This window comes from Cetorhinus maximus, chromosome 15, assembly GCF_964194155.1.
Source record: "Cetorhinus maximus chromosome 15, sCetMax3.hap1.1, whole genome shotgun sequence".
NCBI classification, from domain to species: Eukaryota; Metazoa; Chordata; class Chondrichthyes; order Lamniformes; family Cetorhinidae; genus Cetorhinus; species Cetorhinus maximus.
In genome coordinates this window covers 20,283,241-20,297,637 of record NC_135893.1, presented here as the reverse complement: position 1 = coordinate 20,297,637, position 14,397 = coordinate 20,283,241, and the positions used below count along the sequence as shown (strand labels likewise).

At 42.2% G+C, this 14,397-nt stretch overlaps 1 protein-coding gene across 8 annotated transcripts in view; it reads right to left on the bottom strand.

Moving 5' to 3' along the window:
• The window catches only part of ubr4 (ubiquitin protein ligase E3 component n-recognin 4), a 182,104-nt gene that overhangs the window by 98,750 nt on the left and 68,957 nt on the right, over positions 1–14,397 (bottom strand). For 6 of the 8 annotated variants that reach the window (XR_013578892.1, XM_078557988.1, XM_078557990.1 and 3 more), the window contains 8 exons: positions 13,837–14,070; positions 10,168–10,371; positions 9,243–9,425; positions 7,913–8,071; positions 6,586–6,738; positions 5,484–5,711; positions 3,143–3,300; positions 2,471–2,645 (listed from right to left, as the gene is read on the bottom strand). Coding sequence is in view for 7 of the 8 variants with exons in the window: in XM_078557988.1 (XP_078414114.1) it covers positions 2,471–2,645; positions 3,143–3,300; positions 5,484–5,711; positions 6,586–6,738; positions 7,913–8,071; positions 9,243–9,425; positions 10,168–10,371; positions 13,837–14,070 (1,494 nt within the window). In the remaining variant the exon portion in view is untranslated. The remainder of the gene's footprint in view (positions 1–2,470; positions 2,646–3,142; positions 3,301–5,483; positions 5,712–6,585; positions 6,739–7,912; positions 8,072–9,242; positions 9,426–10,167; positions 10,372–13,836; positions 14,071–14,397) is intronic. The other 2 variants (XM_078557991.1, XM_078557993.1) reach the window with 1 other exon arrangement.

Here is a 14,397-nt window from a genome sequence, read left to right as displayed (position 1 = left end):
CTTTGCATCAATCATTTGCAAGTTAGTTAAGGGAAACCTTTTTATAGGACTGTCCAAAGTAATGAAGAACCACAAGCAGAGGTCACAAGTATGGATGTACTAAGTACTATAAAAAGAGACAGCTGGTAAATACAATATCCTATTCATAGTAATGTAAGGTCTCCACCCGAAATGTGAACCTGGACACCAGTTGCCTTCTGGTAAGTTGTTAACATTCACGTGCCAATCTGACTGAGTGCTAACAACCTGCTTCATCACTGGGGCATCAAAGACAATCATGATCCTGTCCTTCCCAACATTCAGCAAAGGCCACTGGTCAGCGATCAGGAATCAGAACCTGGGTTAATGACCCCCTCTCCAATCCAGGATTCCTGAAGTGAACTACTGCACCCCCATCAGGGATCAAACCTGGCACATTCCTGTTCTGCATGGCTACAGCTACTCACTAGATAAAATGAACCACGGGAGAAAACTGAAAGAGCAGGCTGACAATTCAGTTGGCAACCCTTCATTGGAACTGAAAAGGGAAGACAGGAAACTCTGTTTCCAAGGTATTATACCCATCAGCTATCTCGATGATACTACTTAACATTTCTGCACTTGTGACCTTTAAATATGATTACCCACTTTCCCTTACTACTTAGGGTGGTCATTTAAAGTGGCTTCTCCTACCTGCCCATGTTGGCATTGACAAAATGGCCCATCTGAACATTAAACGATCTTCTCTTTTTCCAGCCACGTAATTCCAGTATCTGGTGTTTTTATTACATTTTATTGCCTCTCAATTTAGGGAAAGAATTCATACGAACATACAAACAAGGAGCAGGAGGAGGCCTTTCAGCCCCTTGAGCCTGCTCCGCCATTTAATAAGATCATGGCAGTAACCTGAAATCTGCATCTCACTTACCCCCGATAACCTATCAACCCCTTGCTTGCCAAGAATCTATCCAACTCTGCCTTAAAAATATTCAGAGACTCTGGTTCCACTGCCTTTTCTGGAAGAGAGTTCCAAAGACTCTCAACCCTCAGTAAAAAAATTTTCCTCATCTCTGTTTTGGATGGGCTACCCCTTATTTTAAAAGTGACCCCTAGTTCTAGATTCTTCCACAAAAGGGAACATCCTCTCCACAACCCCCCTGTCAAGACCCCGCAGGATTTTATATGTTTCAATGAAGTCACCTCTTACTCTTCTAAACTCCAGCGGATACAAGCTTAGTCTGTCCAACCTTTCCTCACAAGACAACCTACCAATTCCAGATATTAGTCTGGTAAACCTTCTCTAAACTGCTTCCAATGCATTTACATCCTTCCTTAAATAAGGTGACCGATACTGTACGCAGTACTTCAAATGTGGTCTCACTTGTGCCCTGCACAACTGAAGCTATTACCTCCTTACTTTTGCATTTAATTCCCCTCGCAATAAATTATAACATTCTATTAGCTTTCCTAATTACTTGCTGTACTTGCATACTAGCCTTTTGTGATTCATGCACTAGGACACCCAGATCTCTCTGCACCTCAGAGCTCTGCAATCTCTCACCATTTAGATAATATGCTTCTCTTTTATTCTTCCTTCCAAAATGTACAATTTCACATTTTCCCACATTATACTTCATTTGCCAGATCTTTGCCCACTCACTTAACCTATCCAAATCTTTTTGTAGACTCCTTATGTCCTCTTCACAACTTACCTTCCTACCTATCTTTGTGTCATCAGCAACTTTGGCAACTATCCCTTCATCCAAGTCATTTATATAAATTGTAAACAGTTGAGGTCGCAGCATTGATCCCTGTGGCACATCACTCGTTACATCTTGCCAACTTGAAAAAGACCCATTTATGCCTACTTTCTGCTTCCTGTTAGCCAGCCAATCTTCTACCCATGCCAATATGTTACTCTTTTAATTCAGGATTGTGGAATCACTAGAGAACCAACAGCTGATTAACTCAGCTGCAGGAGTACGGAGGTACCCCTCCTTCACTGTAGTCTTAATAGTGAAAACCGCAGCTGCAATCCTCAGGTCAGCAACTGCACCGAGTCACCAGCTCCGACTGTCAATAAAGCAATGAAAGCAGATGAAAAAGCTGAATCTGAAGCCAGTAGTGGAATCTAATATATTTCAATCGTTGAGCAGTCTGTGTCTGGACTAGGTGCTCAACAGCCCAGTTTTATTAATAAACAGGAGCAATATCCACAGTTTTGTTTCTCTTTCCCAGGTTAGGTATTAAATTTCTCTCAGGTTACTTGGCTCCAGTACTATTATGTTATACTGAGCCAATTTATAATAATCTGTCCTAAATTGCATGAGGGGCCTGTGTATTTTGAAGATAGAAAGTTACATTCATGTATCCAAAAGAGTGATTCAGAGCAATCTACAATTGATAACACTTGAAAAGGGTCGAATTCATATTTCTGCCCTTTCAGGTATCAGTTGGCTGAAGACCTGTATTCTGTGAGACAGTGACTGACCTTGGCTTTGGCTGGTAGAGTTTTGATCTCCTGGATGAGGAAGGTGTCTGGTTTGACCATGATGACAAGTGGAATTCCAGTGGTCTGTTGTACACAGCAGACCAGGCCAGGGTGATTCATCACCTCTGACCACTGGCACAGGGCAGGAACAGTCTTCCCACTGCCACCATTTGAACTACAGAGGGGAAAATAAAGGAAGGTAAACATGAATCATATAGATTGAGGAGATGATGCAAAAATCATGGAAACAGACTGATTAGAGAGATAGATAGATATGAATTGGCAGACTCGGTTTTCAAATGTCTGACACTCTCAGCTGACTACGTATCCAAGGCCCAGAATACAATTGCTGTAAGCAGTTATGAAGAGAACACGTTAAGTTGATATTTCAGGTGCAGACACTGTTCTGGCCAAGGTTCTATACCTGAAACTTTAACCTGCCTGTTCTCTTTGCAGACACTGACTGACCTGAGTTTTCAGCATTTACAGTTTTTTTTGCTTTTTGTTACCATTTTGGAAACTAATCTCTGCTGGGGCACTTGGTATTTGGCTAATCAATCATTAACATACATTAGTCAGAAAATGTAAAACTAATACAGCAGCTTCCTCAAAGCTGACAAAAGAACCATTTGTCCCTCAACTCCTGTGGGACACTCCCTACACGTCACTTACCTTTTCAGATTGATTGGGAACAGGCGCTGCACTTCCAGTGTCGTGCGACTTAACATGGCAGCAAAGGACTTGCCCTGACTATAACTAAAAAAGAGCATCTGCAGAACATGGGAGTAATAAACGGAGACACCACCACCAGCAACTTGTCCATTACTGTCCTGGAAAGAAATGGAGAAAGAACTATATTCAGGTGTATAATAGAATAGAGTGCATTTACACAACAATCCAATGAAGAGTTAAATATTTTATATTTGCACTTGAGGTGCAGATATTACACCAATAAAAATAGTATAAGGAAGAAGAGTGATTGTGCTACTGGACTAACAATACAGAGAAATTAATTTCAACTCCACCATGGCAGTTTGAAAAATCTAGAAATAAAAAACTAGTATCAGTAAGAGGGACCATGAAGCTGCCAGATTGCCATAAAAATCCAAATGGCTCACTAATGTCCTTAGAGAAGGAAACCTGCTGTCCTTACCCAGTCTGCCTTTTATGTGACTCCAGTCCCACACCAACATTGCGCACTCTTATCTGCCCTCTGAAGTCACACAGTAAGCCAGTTAAATCACCACCTTCTCAGGGCAACTAGGGATGGGCAATAAATGACTTCCTTTGCAGCAAGCCAGAGAACGAAAGCAAATCATTTCTGTAACTTTAAGCACCACCATACATACATGCATAAAAATTACAACATGGAAGCAGGCCATTCAACCCAACGTGCCCATCGAGTTCCCCCTTTGTCACCATCTCACTAACCTGTTCTTAAATATTCTTAGCTGTCTACTATCACTACTGTCACTGTTACATCTAAACATTTATATTGCACTAGAACATATTATACCTCATGCCATAAAACCCAGTGCTCCAAAAACAATGTTTTGGTCTTATCCACTTATAAAAGTGCCTTGTGTTTCTTGAACACCAGATTAGTGCAAATAACAATCCAGAGACCAGGCAGCTCAAACAACGTGACACCAACATAGAGGTAAGCAGGGGCTTGATTTACAGTGGTTGTTGTGTTTGGTAGCTTGATGGGCCAATCCTTAACACAGAAGAGGGGCAGAAGTTAGGCTTAAGGCTTTTGTTCAATGGATAAAGGACAGTCTGCAGCGCAAAGACAGGAAAAAAAGGTTCCTCGGGAGATAGCTATCCTTGTCTGACTACGAACTGAGCAACCTGCAGAATAGGTTGCCTCTCCAGGTAATTTCAACATTAAACAGAATATGTGGTTAATAAAGTAACTGACAGCCACTGCACAGGACTGACACCTATACTCAGGGTCGGATGTCTGGGGTGAGGGGGGGTGGTTTGAGCTATGGAGGGGATGGATGGGAGTTGGAGCCTGAGGGGTATCGGAGTTTGGGAGAGGTTGGAGGTCAGATCTTGGGTGTGGGGAATGGGGTGGGGGGAGACCCGGGGGGTGTGTGAGGGAATGAGGTCAGGGGTGTGGGGGAAGACCTGTGGGGTCGATCTGAGACTTTACAATATTCAGAAGTTAGAAGAGGTTTTAATTCTTCTAACTTCTGAGTAACTTTTGGTATTGTCCTGGCAGAATCATCCGAGGTTTGTGATTTAAACTGCATTTTTGGATGGTTCCCAGCGCAGCGCTATTATCCAGAGGAAGTGTGTACTTCTGGGCAATTGCTGTGCAAACCCTTACCTGGGAACTTTCCAGAGGGAATCCCCCGTGCATCTTTGGGGAACCCCCCCAAATCCAACACTGGGGAGCTTGGAAGTCACAGGCCAATATGTTTCCTACGTTACAACAGCAGCTACACTTCAAAAGGTACTTGGCTGCACAGCACTTTAGGACATACATCATATAAATTCAAGTCCTTTTTTTCTTTAAGGCCCCAATGCGCACAACAGTTTGCACTGGTAGCCTGAGCACCAAAATACTGGAAGGATATTAAAATTTGTTGTTAGGAAATGGGTTACAATGGTCAGACAGTATTTCCTGCTCATTTCTAGTAGCCCTGGAGTCACACACAGGTGAGACCAGGTAGGGACAGCAAGTTCTTTTCCTTGTCATTCTTAAATTACCAGCTTTATTGACCTCAATTTCACGAATTATCAAATTGGGTTCTGAATTTACAATCTCTGGATAGCAACTTCAGTACCTTCAATAGGCGATTTCCAACCTAACCCAGACAACCCAAGTTTAATACATAGCCAAGTCATTCTAGCAACTGAGTTTCATCACTTTCCAGTTGGGCTTATGGTGTTCAATTGAAGAGGCCTCCCATGGGCCCATCACTAACTAGAAGGTAGAAAATGTTATACTTGGATAGAAATGAGTACAAAGCTCTACACTAACGTGCTCATTTTCCCCACAGACCTTCAGATCCTCGTGCGTGATTTCAAGCACATTGGTGACGTAGAATGGTCCGTGCTGAGCACTGCTTGCTTCTTCCATCACTTGGGTGTAGATATAACCAGCCGAAGACATGATAACAATAATACTCTTCCCTTCCTCATTGAACAAAAATGTTGTGTCACGGATCTTCGAGCTCGGCAAAAGGAAATAGTACATTGGACTCAAAGCATCAGTGGACAAGTCATAAACCTGTGAGCAGAGGTGAGGACACAACCAGTGAAGGAACTTCAAAATGTACCTGATTTTTCACTTGTTAATAATGTTTTGCAGCAGCAGCTTGTGTTGCTAGAGCGTGTGAATTATTTTATTTTAAATTAAAGCAACTTTGAAATGAGGACTAAAACCAGTTTAGCCACTGCAATATTAAACAATTTAAGGATAGCGGAGCGGACAGTTGGACTTTGACAAGTGTTTTTAGTTATTTTTTTCATATTCCATATGTTCCTAATATTAAATTTCTTACAATCATGGTAAATCATTACGTTGCAGAGGAATATAGCTTTGGTACAATGCTGCCACTCAGGAATGAGCGGGCAATAAATATAAAACCTCCCCTTGGGTACTGGATGGTATAACAATTAGGACCCTTGTCACTCTAGGAACATGGTTCAAACGCAGTGCCGAGGTACCTTCATTGTAAGCTGCAAGAGTCTGGAGAGAAATTAGTTTGAGCAGTTGCAACCCAGCTCTTGGGTAATCTGCAGCAAATTAACTTTCCATTAGTTCAACACAAGGGAAGCTTGCGTAGACCATTGAAAGATTCAGGGATATGGTGTGACTACTTTTCTGCCAGTGGGTGCATAGAAAGTAGATCAGCCTGAATGCACCATATTTTATGCCTGGCACAGGGGTGTCAGAGGCAACAAAGGGTGGCCCAAATGAGAAAAGTTCTATTCTTCAGCCTTGACATCAGCCACTATAGCAAAGGGCAACATTTACCAGATAGAAATGAGCAAGCCTTTGCAGCCTGATACATTCCACTACAAAATGGAGACGTGCAACATGGTTTTGGAAGAGAAATGTAGAGCAGCTAAAACATTATACTCTGCTACCCCAGCCTTACCTTGACAAAATCTGCTGTTATAATTGCAAGCTCTGTCTGTGATCCTGGCAGCCACACTGCTTTAATGATGAAGTTACCAGTGGCAAGTTGTGGATGGAGAACAAGGTGATCCGAAACTGATCCTGAATTGCTAAATGTCAGAACATGACAGTCCTGGAGAATAAGATACATGCAGAATATATTATTGCTATATTATTAATCTATATTAAAATGTTAAACAAGGAATCGTCATGAGATGACCCAGAGGAGCAAAGTCAGTGATCAATGCATGACCACTAGGAAATATACGGAATGTGACCGTGGTCACTTGTCAGTTAGCAATATTATCCTATCAGCCAGGGAATGTTGAATGGTGATAACAGTTTAAAAAAATCCCCTCCCCAGTGTGATTATTCATTTTGTGGCATGGTGCCATGTCAACAGCAGTGATCTAGACCCTAACCCAAAGAATCATTATTCATGTATGAAACTAGACAATAAGCTGAGCAAACCACTTGACTGAGCAGTCAACACAATCATTCTGATTTTGTCCTCCTTCAATGTCCAGTAGGGATCACTAGAGGGAGTGCTGATCAATGATGACACCTTTTCAACACAGCTGATATCCTTGCAGGAGATCAGCTTTCCATTACAGCATCATGATGTTTCTAACAAGATGTTTTGGGCTCATGTTTACATCCAACACATAACAGGGCAGTACTTGAAGTGAGGCAAATAGGTAAGATATGGGTGAACTTCTGGCATACAATGGCCATACATAACTAGGTTTCAGGCAGTGCATTCCAAATTACAATAACCCACTGTGTAAAATATTCTCATTTCTCCTGGACTTTTTACCAATTATATTAAATCTGTCTTCTCTGGTTGCCAACTCTTTTGCCAGTAGAAACAATTTATCAAAACTCCTCATAATTTTGAACACTTCTATTAAAGCTCCCTTTAATCTTCTCTGTTCTAAGGAGAGCAATCCCAGCTTCTCTAGTTCCTCAAGGTTACTGAAGTCCCTCATCTTTGAAATCATTCTAATACATCTCTGCACCCTCTCAAACAGCAATGCCCAAGAATTGGACACATTATTCCACCTGAGACCCAAAGGATGATTTATAAAGGCTTAGCATAGCTTCCTTGTTTTTGTACACTCTGCCTAGATTTATAAAGCCAAGGATCCTGCATCCTTTTTTTAAAAAAGCAGGCGCATCAAATTGTTCTGCCATCTTCAAAGATTTCTGTATGTGAACCAAATGGGATTGTATCCCCAGATGCAGGGACACAATCCCACCTAAACAAGTTCAACAAGAAATATGGCTTTCTGAAGGGCACCACTTACCTTGAGTCCACACACGGCGAGGTAATCCTCATTACATGGGTTTCCAGTCAGACTCAGAACAGTGAAAGGAACCGGAGCTGAAGCTAGACGAGTCAATGTCAGTTTTCGCTTGCTCGAGTCAGCCTGTTTGAGTAAAGCTGATAGTTGGAGCACTGTGATCTACAACAAGGAAAAAGAAATGGTATCACGTTTGAACTGAAGATGAGTTATGTGGATATATCCTTTACACTGCTATCAAAAATTGGAGCTCCAATGGATTGTCATTCTGACATCCAGTCTTGGGTAAGTTTCTGATTCCATTCCCCTCCTCAGGAACTGTTTCAGATTAAACCAGACTGTTCAGACCATTGGCATCCAGTTGGACCTGAGCTGAGGTTCCAACCCCATATGCTCTCCATCATAAAACCACTGACCTACACTTCCGTAACATTGCCCATCTCTGCTCCTCCTCCAGCCCAACTGCTGCTGAACCCCTTACCAATGCCTCCAGATTTTCCAATGCTCTACTGACCTGCATCCCATCCTACCCTCTATAAACTTCAGCTCATCCAAAACACTGATAGACTAACAATACCCCACACCCAGTCCCATTCACTCACCCCCTTGTCCTTTGTGTTTACACTGATTCCTCGGCCTCCCAACCTAAAGTTTGAAATTCTCCTGATTGTTTTTAAATCTATTCATGGTCTCACCTTCCCTTATCACTGTAACCTCCTTCAGCCCTCCAATTGCGACTCCAAACTCTCCTCTAATTCTAGCCTCCTTCATCCACCATTGGCAGCTGTGCCTTCAAAGTTTAAGACCCCGAACTCTAGAATTCCCTCCTTAAAACTCTCTCCCTCTTCATCTATTTCTCCTCCTTTTACGCTTCCCTTAAAACCCACTTCTGATCTAGCTTTTGTTTATCCATCCTAAAATCTTTTCTCATTCAGCACTCACTTTTTTCTTATGCCTCTGAGAAGTATTTTGGAATGTTATTTCTACGTTGGTGGTATTGACAAATGCAAGTTGTTACTGCCATTAGTTCAAGTCCCAACACAGCAAATTGTGAAACTGAATTTCATAAACCTGCAACTTGCAGAATAGCACCAGCCAGGAGGTTTTCCTAAAAATCTAACCAAGTTTATTGATGTCCATTAGAGAAAGAATGTTGACACATAGACTGGTCTATACATGACTTCAGTTCCATATGCGGTTGCCTAGCAAACTACTCAGTTGTTAGTTGTAAGTGTGGCGTAGCCTTGTCAATGCTGCTCAGCAAAATTTTAAAAATCTACACTAAATTTCATTCCAGGAAACATTGAAAACCAGGTGTGATAGTGAAACGCACCTTTCCCTTCTCATGGCTAACAGCCAGGTGCTGTCGTCGGCCGTGGGGAGAGGAGAGGACACACATCGCCACACGACGCAGCACATGTGCACTGATTAGCTGCCGGATTGTTTGCCCTTGGTCCCCACTGTAGTTCATCCGCACATTCTCAAATGCCCCTTCCTGAGAACCCAGGGTTGGAACCTACAAGATCAAGACATTAAATTAGAAGCATCAGAGCATCAAAAGCCCAAGTTGAATAATTCTCTTGAAAGCAAACCTTAAAAAAGCAGGACAAAACAGACGCAGGCAACAGATCAAATTAGACAGAATACAAACAACTTTTAAACATTCCCACCCCACTTGATTAAAAAAAAAAGTGCAATGAGCAAAATTATTCTAAATGTGAGAAGCAGAACAGTTAGAATTCCTCCAACAGCAGTTACTCTACCGCAGCCTGCCTTGCAATACTCCATTTTGTAATGTATTTTGCCCCTCAGGATAGTATCACACAATCTATTCCTGCCACTTTCCTATATCTCTTTATACTTGCATGGAAAATAATCAGAACCAAAGAATAAGGCAGCAGGAACTGCATGAAGAAGTAAAGATGGAAAGAATTCTCCAAGTTGCACCCTCACGGAGGACATTAACTCAACACTGTAATGTGTCACTGCTTTGCAAAATATTCTCCATTATTGGTTGTTGTATAAATGTGTTACTCATGGGTTTCTGTTTGCTGCTAGTATAATGTGGCGTATTGTGGAGGAGGACCAGTTCTAACAACCAAATGATGTGATAGGAATGGCTTGCACCATGTTATTTGACCTTGGATGACACTGGGGGTTTTTTCACTGCTTGTTACAGAGGAATATCACAGTTCACATATATTACACAGCGTTACATCACTCATCATACTCAATTACTGTACCAAACACTTTCTAACCCTTAACACTCCATTTCCAGTTCCAGGGCGTACCATCAGCTGGTCAGTCATTTCCACATTCTTCTCCATTGTGTGTAGATCATCGAGTGCCTGCTGGGCCCGGCTGCTGCTGCCAACCGCCGAGGCTTGCTGGAAATTTGCCTGGATAGCATCCATCAGGAAGACGAGCATATCGAGGACTAACCCAGCAGTAGAGCAACCAGACTAGGAAAAGGGAGGAGCAACAAGGTTAGAAGATGGGACAACTGAAACTATGATCACCTGCCTGTGTCAGGAGGACTGGTTGATGCAATCAATCAGTTAGAGATGGACCTTTCACTTTTGGGATCTGTGTTGAATCCAACTCAAGCTGTTGGGATGAAAGTCTCTGCTGGTTGTAAGGGTCTGCACACAGTCTCAATCAAGCTGCCATTGTCCAAATGGCAAAAAGCTCAGAACTTTGAATGAACAGTGAGATTTAGGGGTCCAAGCATAAAAATCACCAAGTGGACAGGTGCAAAAAATAGTTTAAAAGACTAATGGAACATTGGTCTTTGTCTCAAGGGGCCTGGAATACAAAGGGTGCAAGTTATGTTACAACTGTACAAAGCTCTGGTCAGATCCCATCTGGAGTGTTATCAGTTCTGGGCATTGGACCTCAGGAAGGACACATTGGGATTGGAGGGGTGCATAGCAGATACACCAGAATGATACCAGATTTAATTCATGAGGCAGGTTGCATAGGCCACATTTGTATTCACTTGAAGATAGAAAATAAATGAAGAATGAAATGAGGTGTTTAAGATGATTAGAAGGTTTGATAGGGATTGTTTGATGGGACAGTGCAGAGAGGTGCATTACTCGGTATCTAATTCATGCTGTACTTGCCCCGTGTTTGATGAAATAGTATACGGGGAGCTTTACTTTGTATCTGACCTGTGCTATACCTGTCATGTGAGTACTTATTGCTACTAAAAAGTTCCAGAAATAGAACGTGGTGTATTCCCATCTTTTAAATCACTGATCTACCATGTTATAAAAATAAAAAACACTTTTTTCTTTATTTTCTAGGGGAGGAGACAAATGGACTCACATGTACATGTTCATAAAGCAAGGCTGATCTTGTTAGGAATATATTCCTTATTTTACAAGCACATTGACCAGGCACAGGTCAATGCAAGCAGTATTCCTGGGAAAATTACAACTGGAATAGGGGGAAAAAGCAATCACTGAAGCTAGGGCTTCTGATGATGTTACCAACCGAATAAAAACATGTTGGCTTTTCACCCAAGCTCCTCAATTCAGGTACTATTCCGGATGATACAGTGCCAATATTACTGATGTTCTAGCAGGTGGCACTGACACTTCTTGAGCAGTTCGGTACTGTTAACATCTACCCATTTCCCAGTGCTCTGCACTAACAGGCAATTTGGTGTGAAGGCACAGGACGCCACCTGACTAGCACCACAACAAGACCAGGGTGGAGAATAACACATCATGTTAATACTAGTCAAATATATTGCAAATACATTCTAAACACCCTCATACACCAGGGGATGTTTATGATATATTCCAGTGGCTGGGGAATGAAACATATCTCTTTAATCTCAGTCGCATGGTATATCTGTCAATTCTTTCCATCATTATCCATTAACTCTCTACTCTGGATGTTCAGAGAACTAATTGATGCAGTTTTGCCTTGTAAGATATTAAGTTTGTATGTTAGACACACTCTAAGCTCCCTTGGGTGGAAATGCCAAATCACCATGGAGCAGTGTTACATTACAACATTTGTGTCCAGTTCAAGGTCAAACAGTAATTTAATAACATTGTTCAACAGATTTAATTACTGTGCTCAGAGGTGGGCAGTGCCAGCAACAACACAGGAAACACATTAGCAAAAACTGCAATGGTAGCGGAATTTTCACAGCTCCACCCAGAAATAAAAATGATAAACTGGCAAAAAAGCCACTGGTTTCAAATCCAACAAAGAACGAAAATGCTTCTCGGTACTGAAAAAATCCCGACAAAATTAAAAGAACTAAAGGTTACTTTAGAACTGCATCAGCATTGAACATACCGATTTCAAACACTGCTCTTCCAAACTCTCTCTCTCACCATTGTGCACCTCCACTGATCAATGGGAGCTCAGAAGAGTAACATGTACCCCATCAGAAACATGCACCTTGAATCGCAGTAACAAAGCGAACTGCATCCTCCAAAAGATGAGAAACATGTACTCAATTTGATGCCCACGATTCAGTTGTTTCCTGTTACCTGAATCAATTGCTACATTTTGATGGGGCTTTGTGAGGGCTTCTGGCCTTCTACTCAAACAGACAAGTGAATACATGTTGGGCAGGGAAAATCTCAACCACATGCTGATGGTGGTTGGGGCACACATATGGAGGGGGTGTTGAGGTGGAACGATAATACGTAGCTGAAGTTAAATAAATTCCACACAGCCACAGCCTCATAGCACCACACTCGCAACCTCACGGCGCCACACACACAAATTCTACAACATGTTTCACTGAGAACAGGTGCAGGGACACAATCCCATCCAGTTCACTGATACAAATTTTTGAAGGTAGGAGGACAAGTTGATATGGCTGTTAAAAAGCACACAATCCTTGGCTATATAAATCAAAGCTTTGAGTAAAAAAGTAAGGAACTTAAGCTAAACTTTTATAAATTCCTGGTTAGGTCTCAGTTGGAGTATCATGTCCCATCTGGGCACCACACATTAGGAAGAATGTCAAGAGGGTGTAGTGGTGTACTGGAATGATATCAGGGGTAAGGGACTTCAGTTATGTATAGAGATAACAGAAACTGGGATTGCTCTCCTTGGAGCAGGGAAGGTTAAAGGGGAGTAGGTAGAGGTGCTCAAAATCATGAGAAATGATGATGAGTAAAAATGAAAAATTATTTCAGCAAGTGGTGGAAGGGGATTCAATAGTAATTTCCAAAAGGGATTAATTACATGCTTACATTTTTAGGGCTATGGGGAAAGAACAGGGGTGCAGGACAAATTGGACCAACTCTTTTTAAGAGCTAGCATAAGTACAATTGACTGAAGGGCCTTTGTCTGTGCTATAACATAATTTTCCGCACTAAGTTTCTTCCCTTCTTAGAAGGCGTCGACTCTTCTCGGGGCTTAATTTCAAGGGCATCAAATACCTTTCAACAACAAATGGCCACTTGTCCTGTGAACCTTGACAATGAGTGCTGCTGAGCTATTCCACTGAAGGCGGCATCACAGGTGTGACTAATCCTGTCCTGACTTGATGATCACATGCAATTTCCAGGAGGTATCACAAGGAAACTATCAAGACCAGGAACCCTTTTGATCCCACATTCCCTCCCCCAATGTCCCAGGTAGTGCAAAACAGCATAGATCCAGGAATCAAATGCAACACGTCCTGGTCTGTACAAGTCAACTGCTCATCATCTTTATTATCTAAGGCACAGGGGACTTGCAGAATGATAGAGTCCCTGAATTCTTATTTAACTAAAAGCATTATTTTTTAAATCCTTCAAAATGAAACCAAACATAGCATGACTATATCGAACAGCCTTTTAAACTTTAGAAGGCAGCTCTCTGCAACAGGAACTCATTGACCAACTAGTTCTACGATAGCACGCTGCATGAGTGGGACTTATGTCTCTCAATTCTCACGAAGTACTCACCACCTGGGTCTGCAGCTCCTCCCTGCAGCCCTCGATCTGTTTACACAAAGTACTCTTCTTTGGCTTGTCTTCCTCACTGGTCTTGCCATCTGCACTCATCACTTTGCATTTATCTGCTGGAGAAGTGCTTTGGTGTCGCAGGGCACTTTCTGGGACACGGGGCTCGTTCTGGAAGGCGGATGATTCCTTTAAGGTAGAGCTGATCCCACTACTTGGACTCCGCTTTACCAGGGCCTGCGAAAACAGCAATATTAATATCTGCTAATTGCCTTTAAAAAGGGCCCACAAAAAGAGGAATTTGGAACAGAGGCAACCAAACTGCAGCTCTCGGGCCCTCATTGCTCAGTCCTATTTAAACTCATAAAGGGGTCGGTTAGCTCAGTTGGCTGGATGGCTGGTTTGTGATGCATAGTGACGCCAACAGCATGGGTTCAATTCCCATACCAGCTGAGGTCATCCTGTCAACCTCAGCCCTTGCCTGAGGTGTGGTGACCCTCACCACCAGTTGTCTCTCTCTAATGAGAGCAGCCTATGGTCCCCTAGGGGCTTTCATTCATTTAA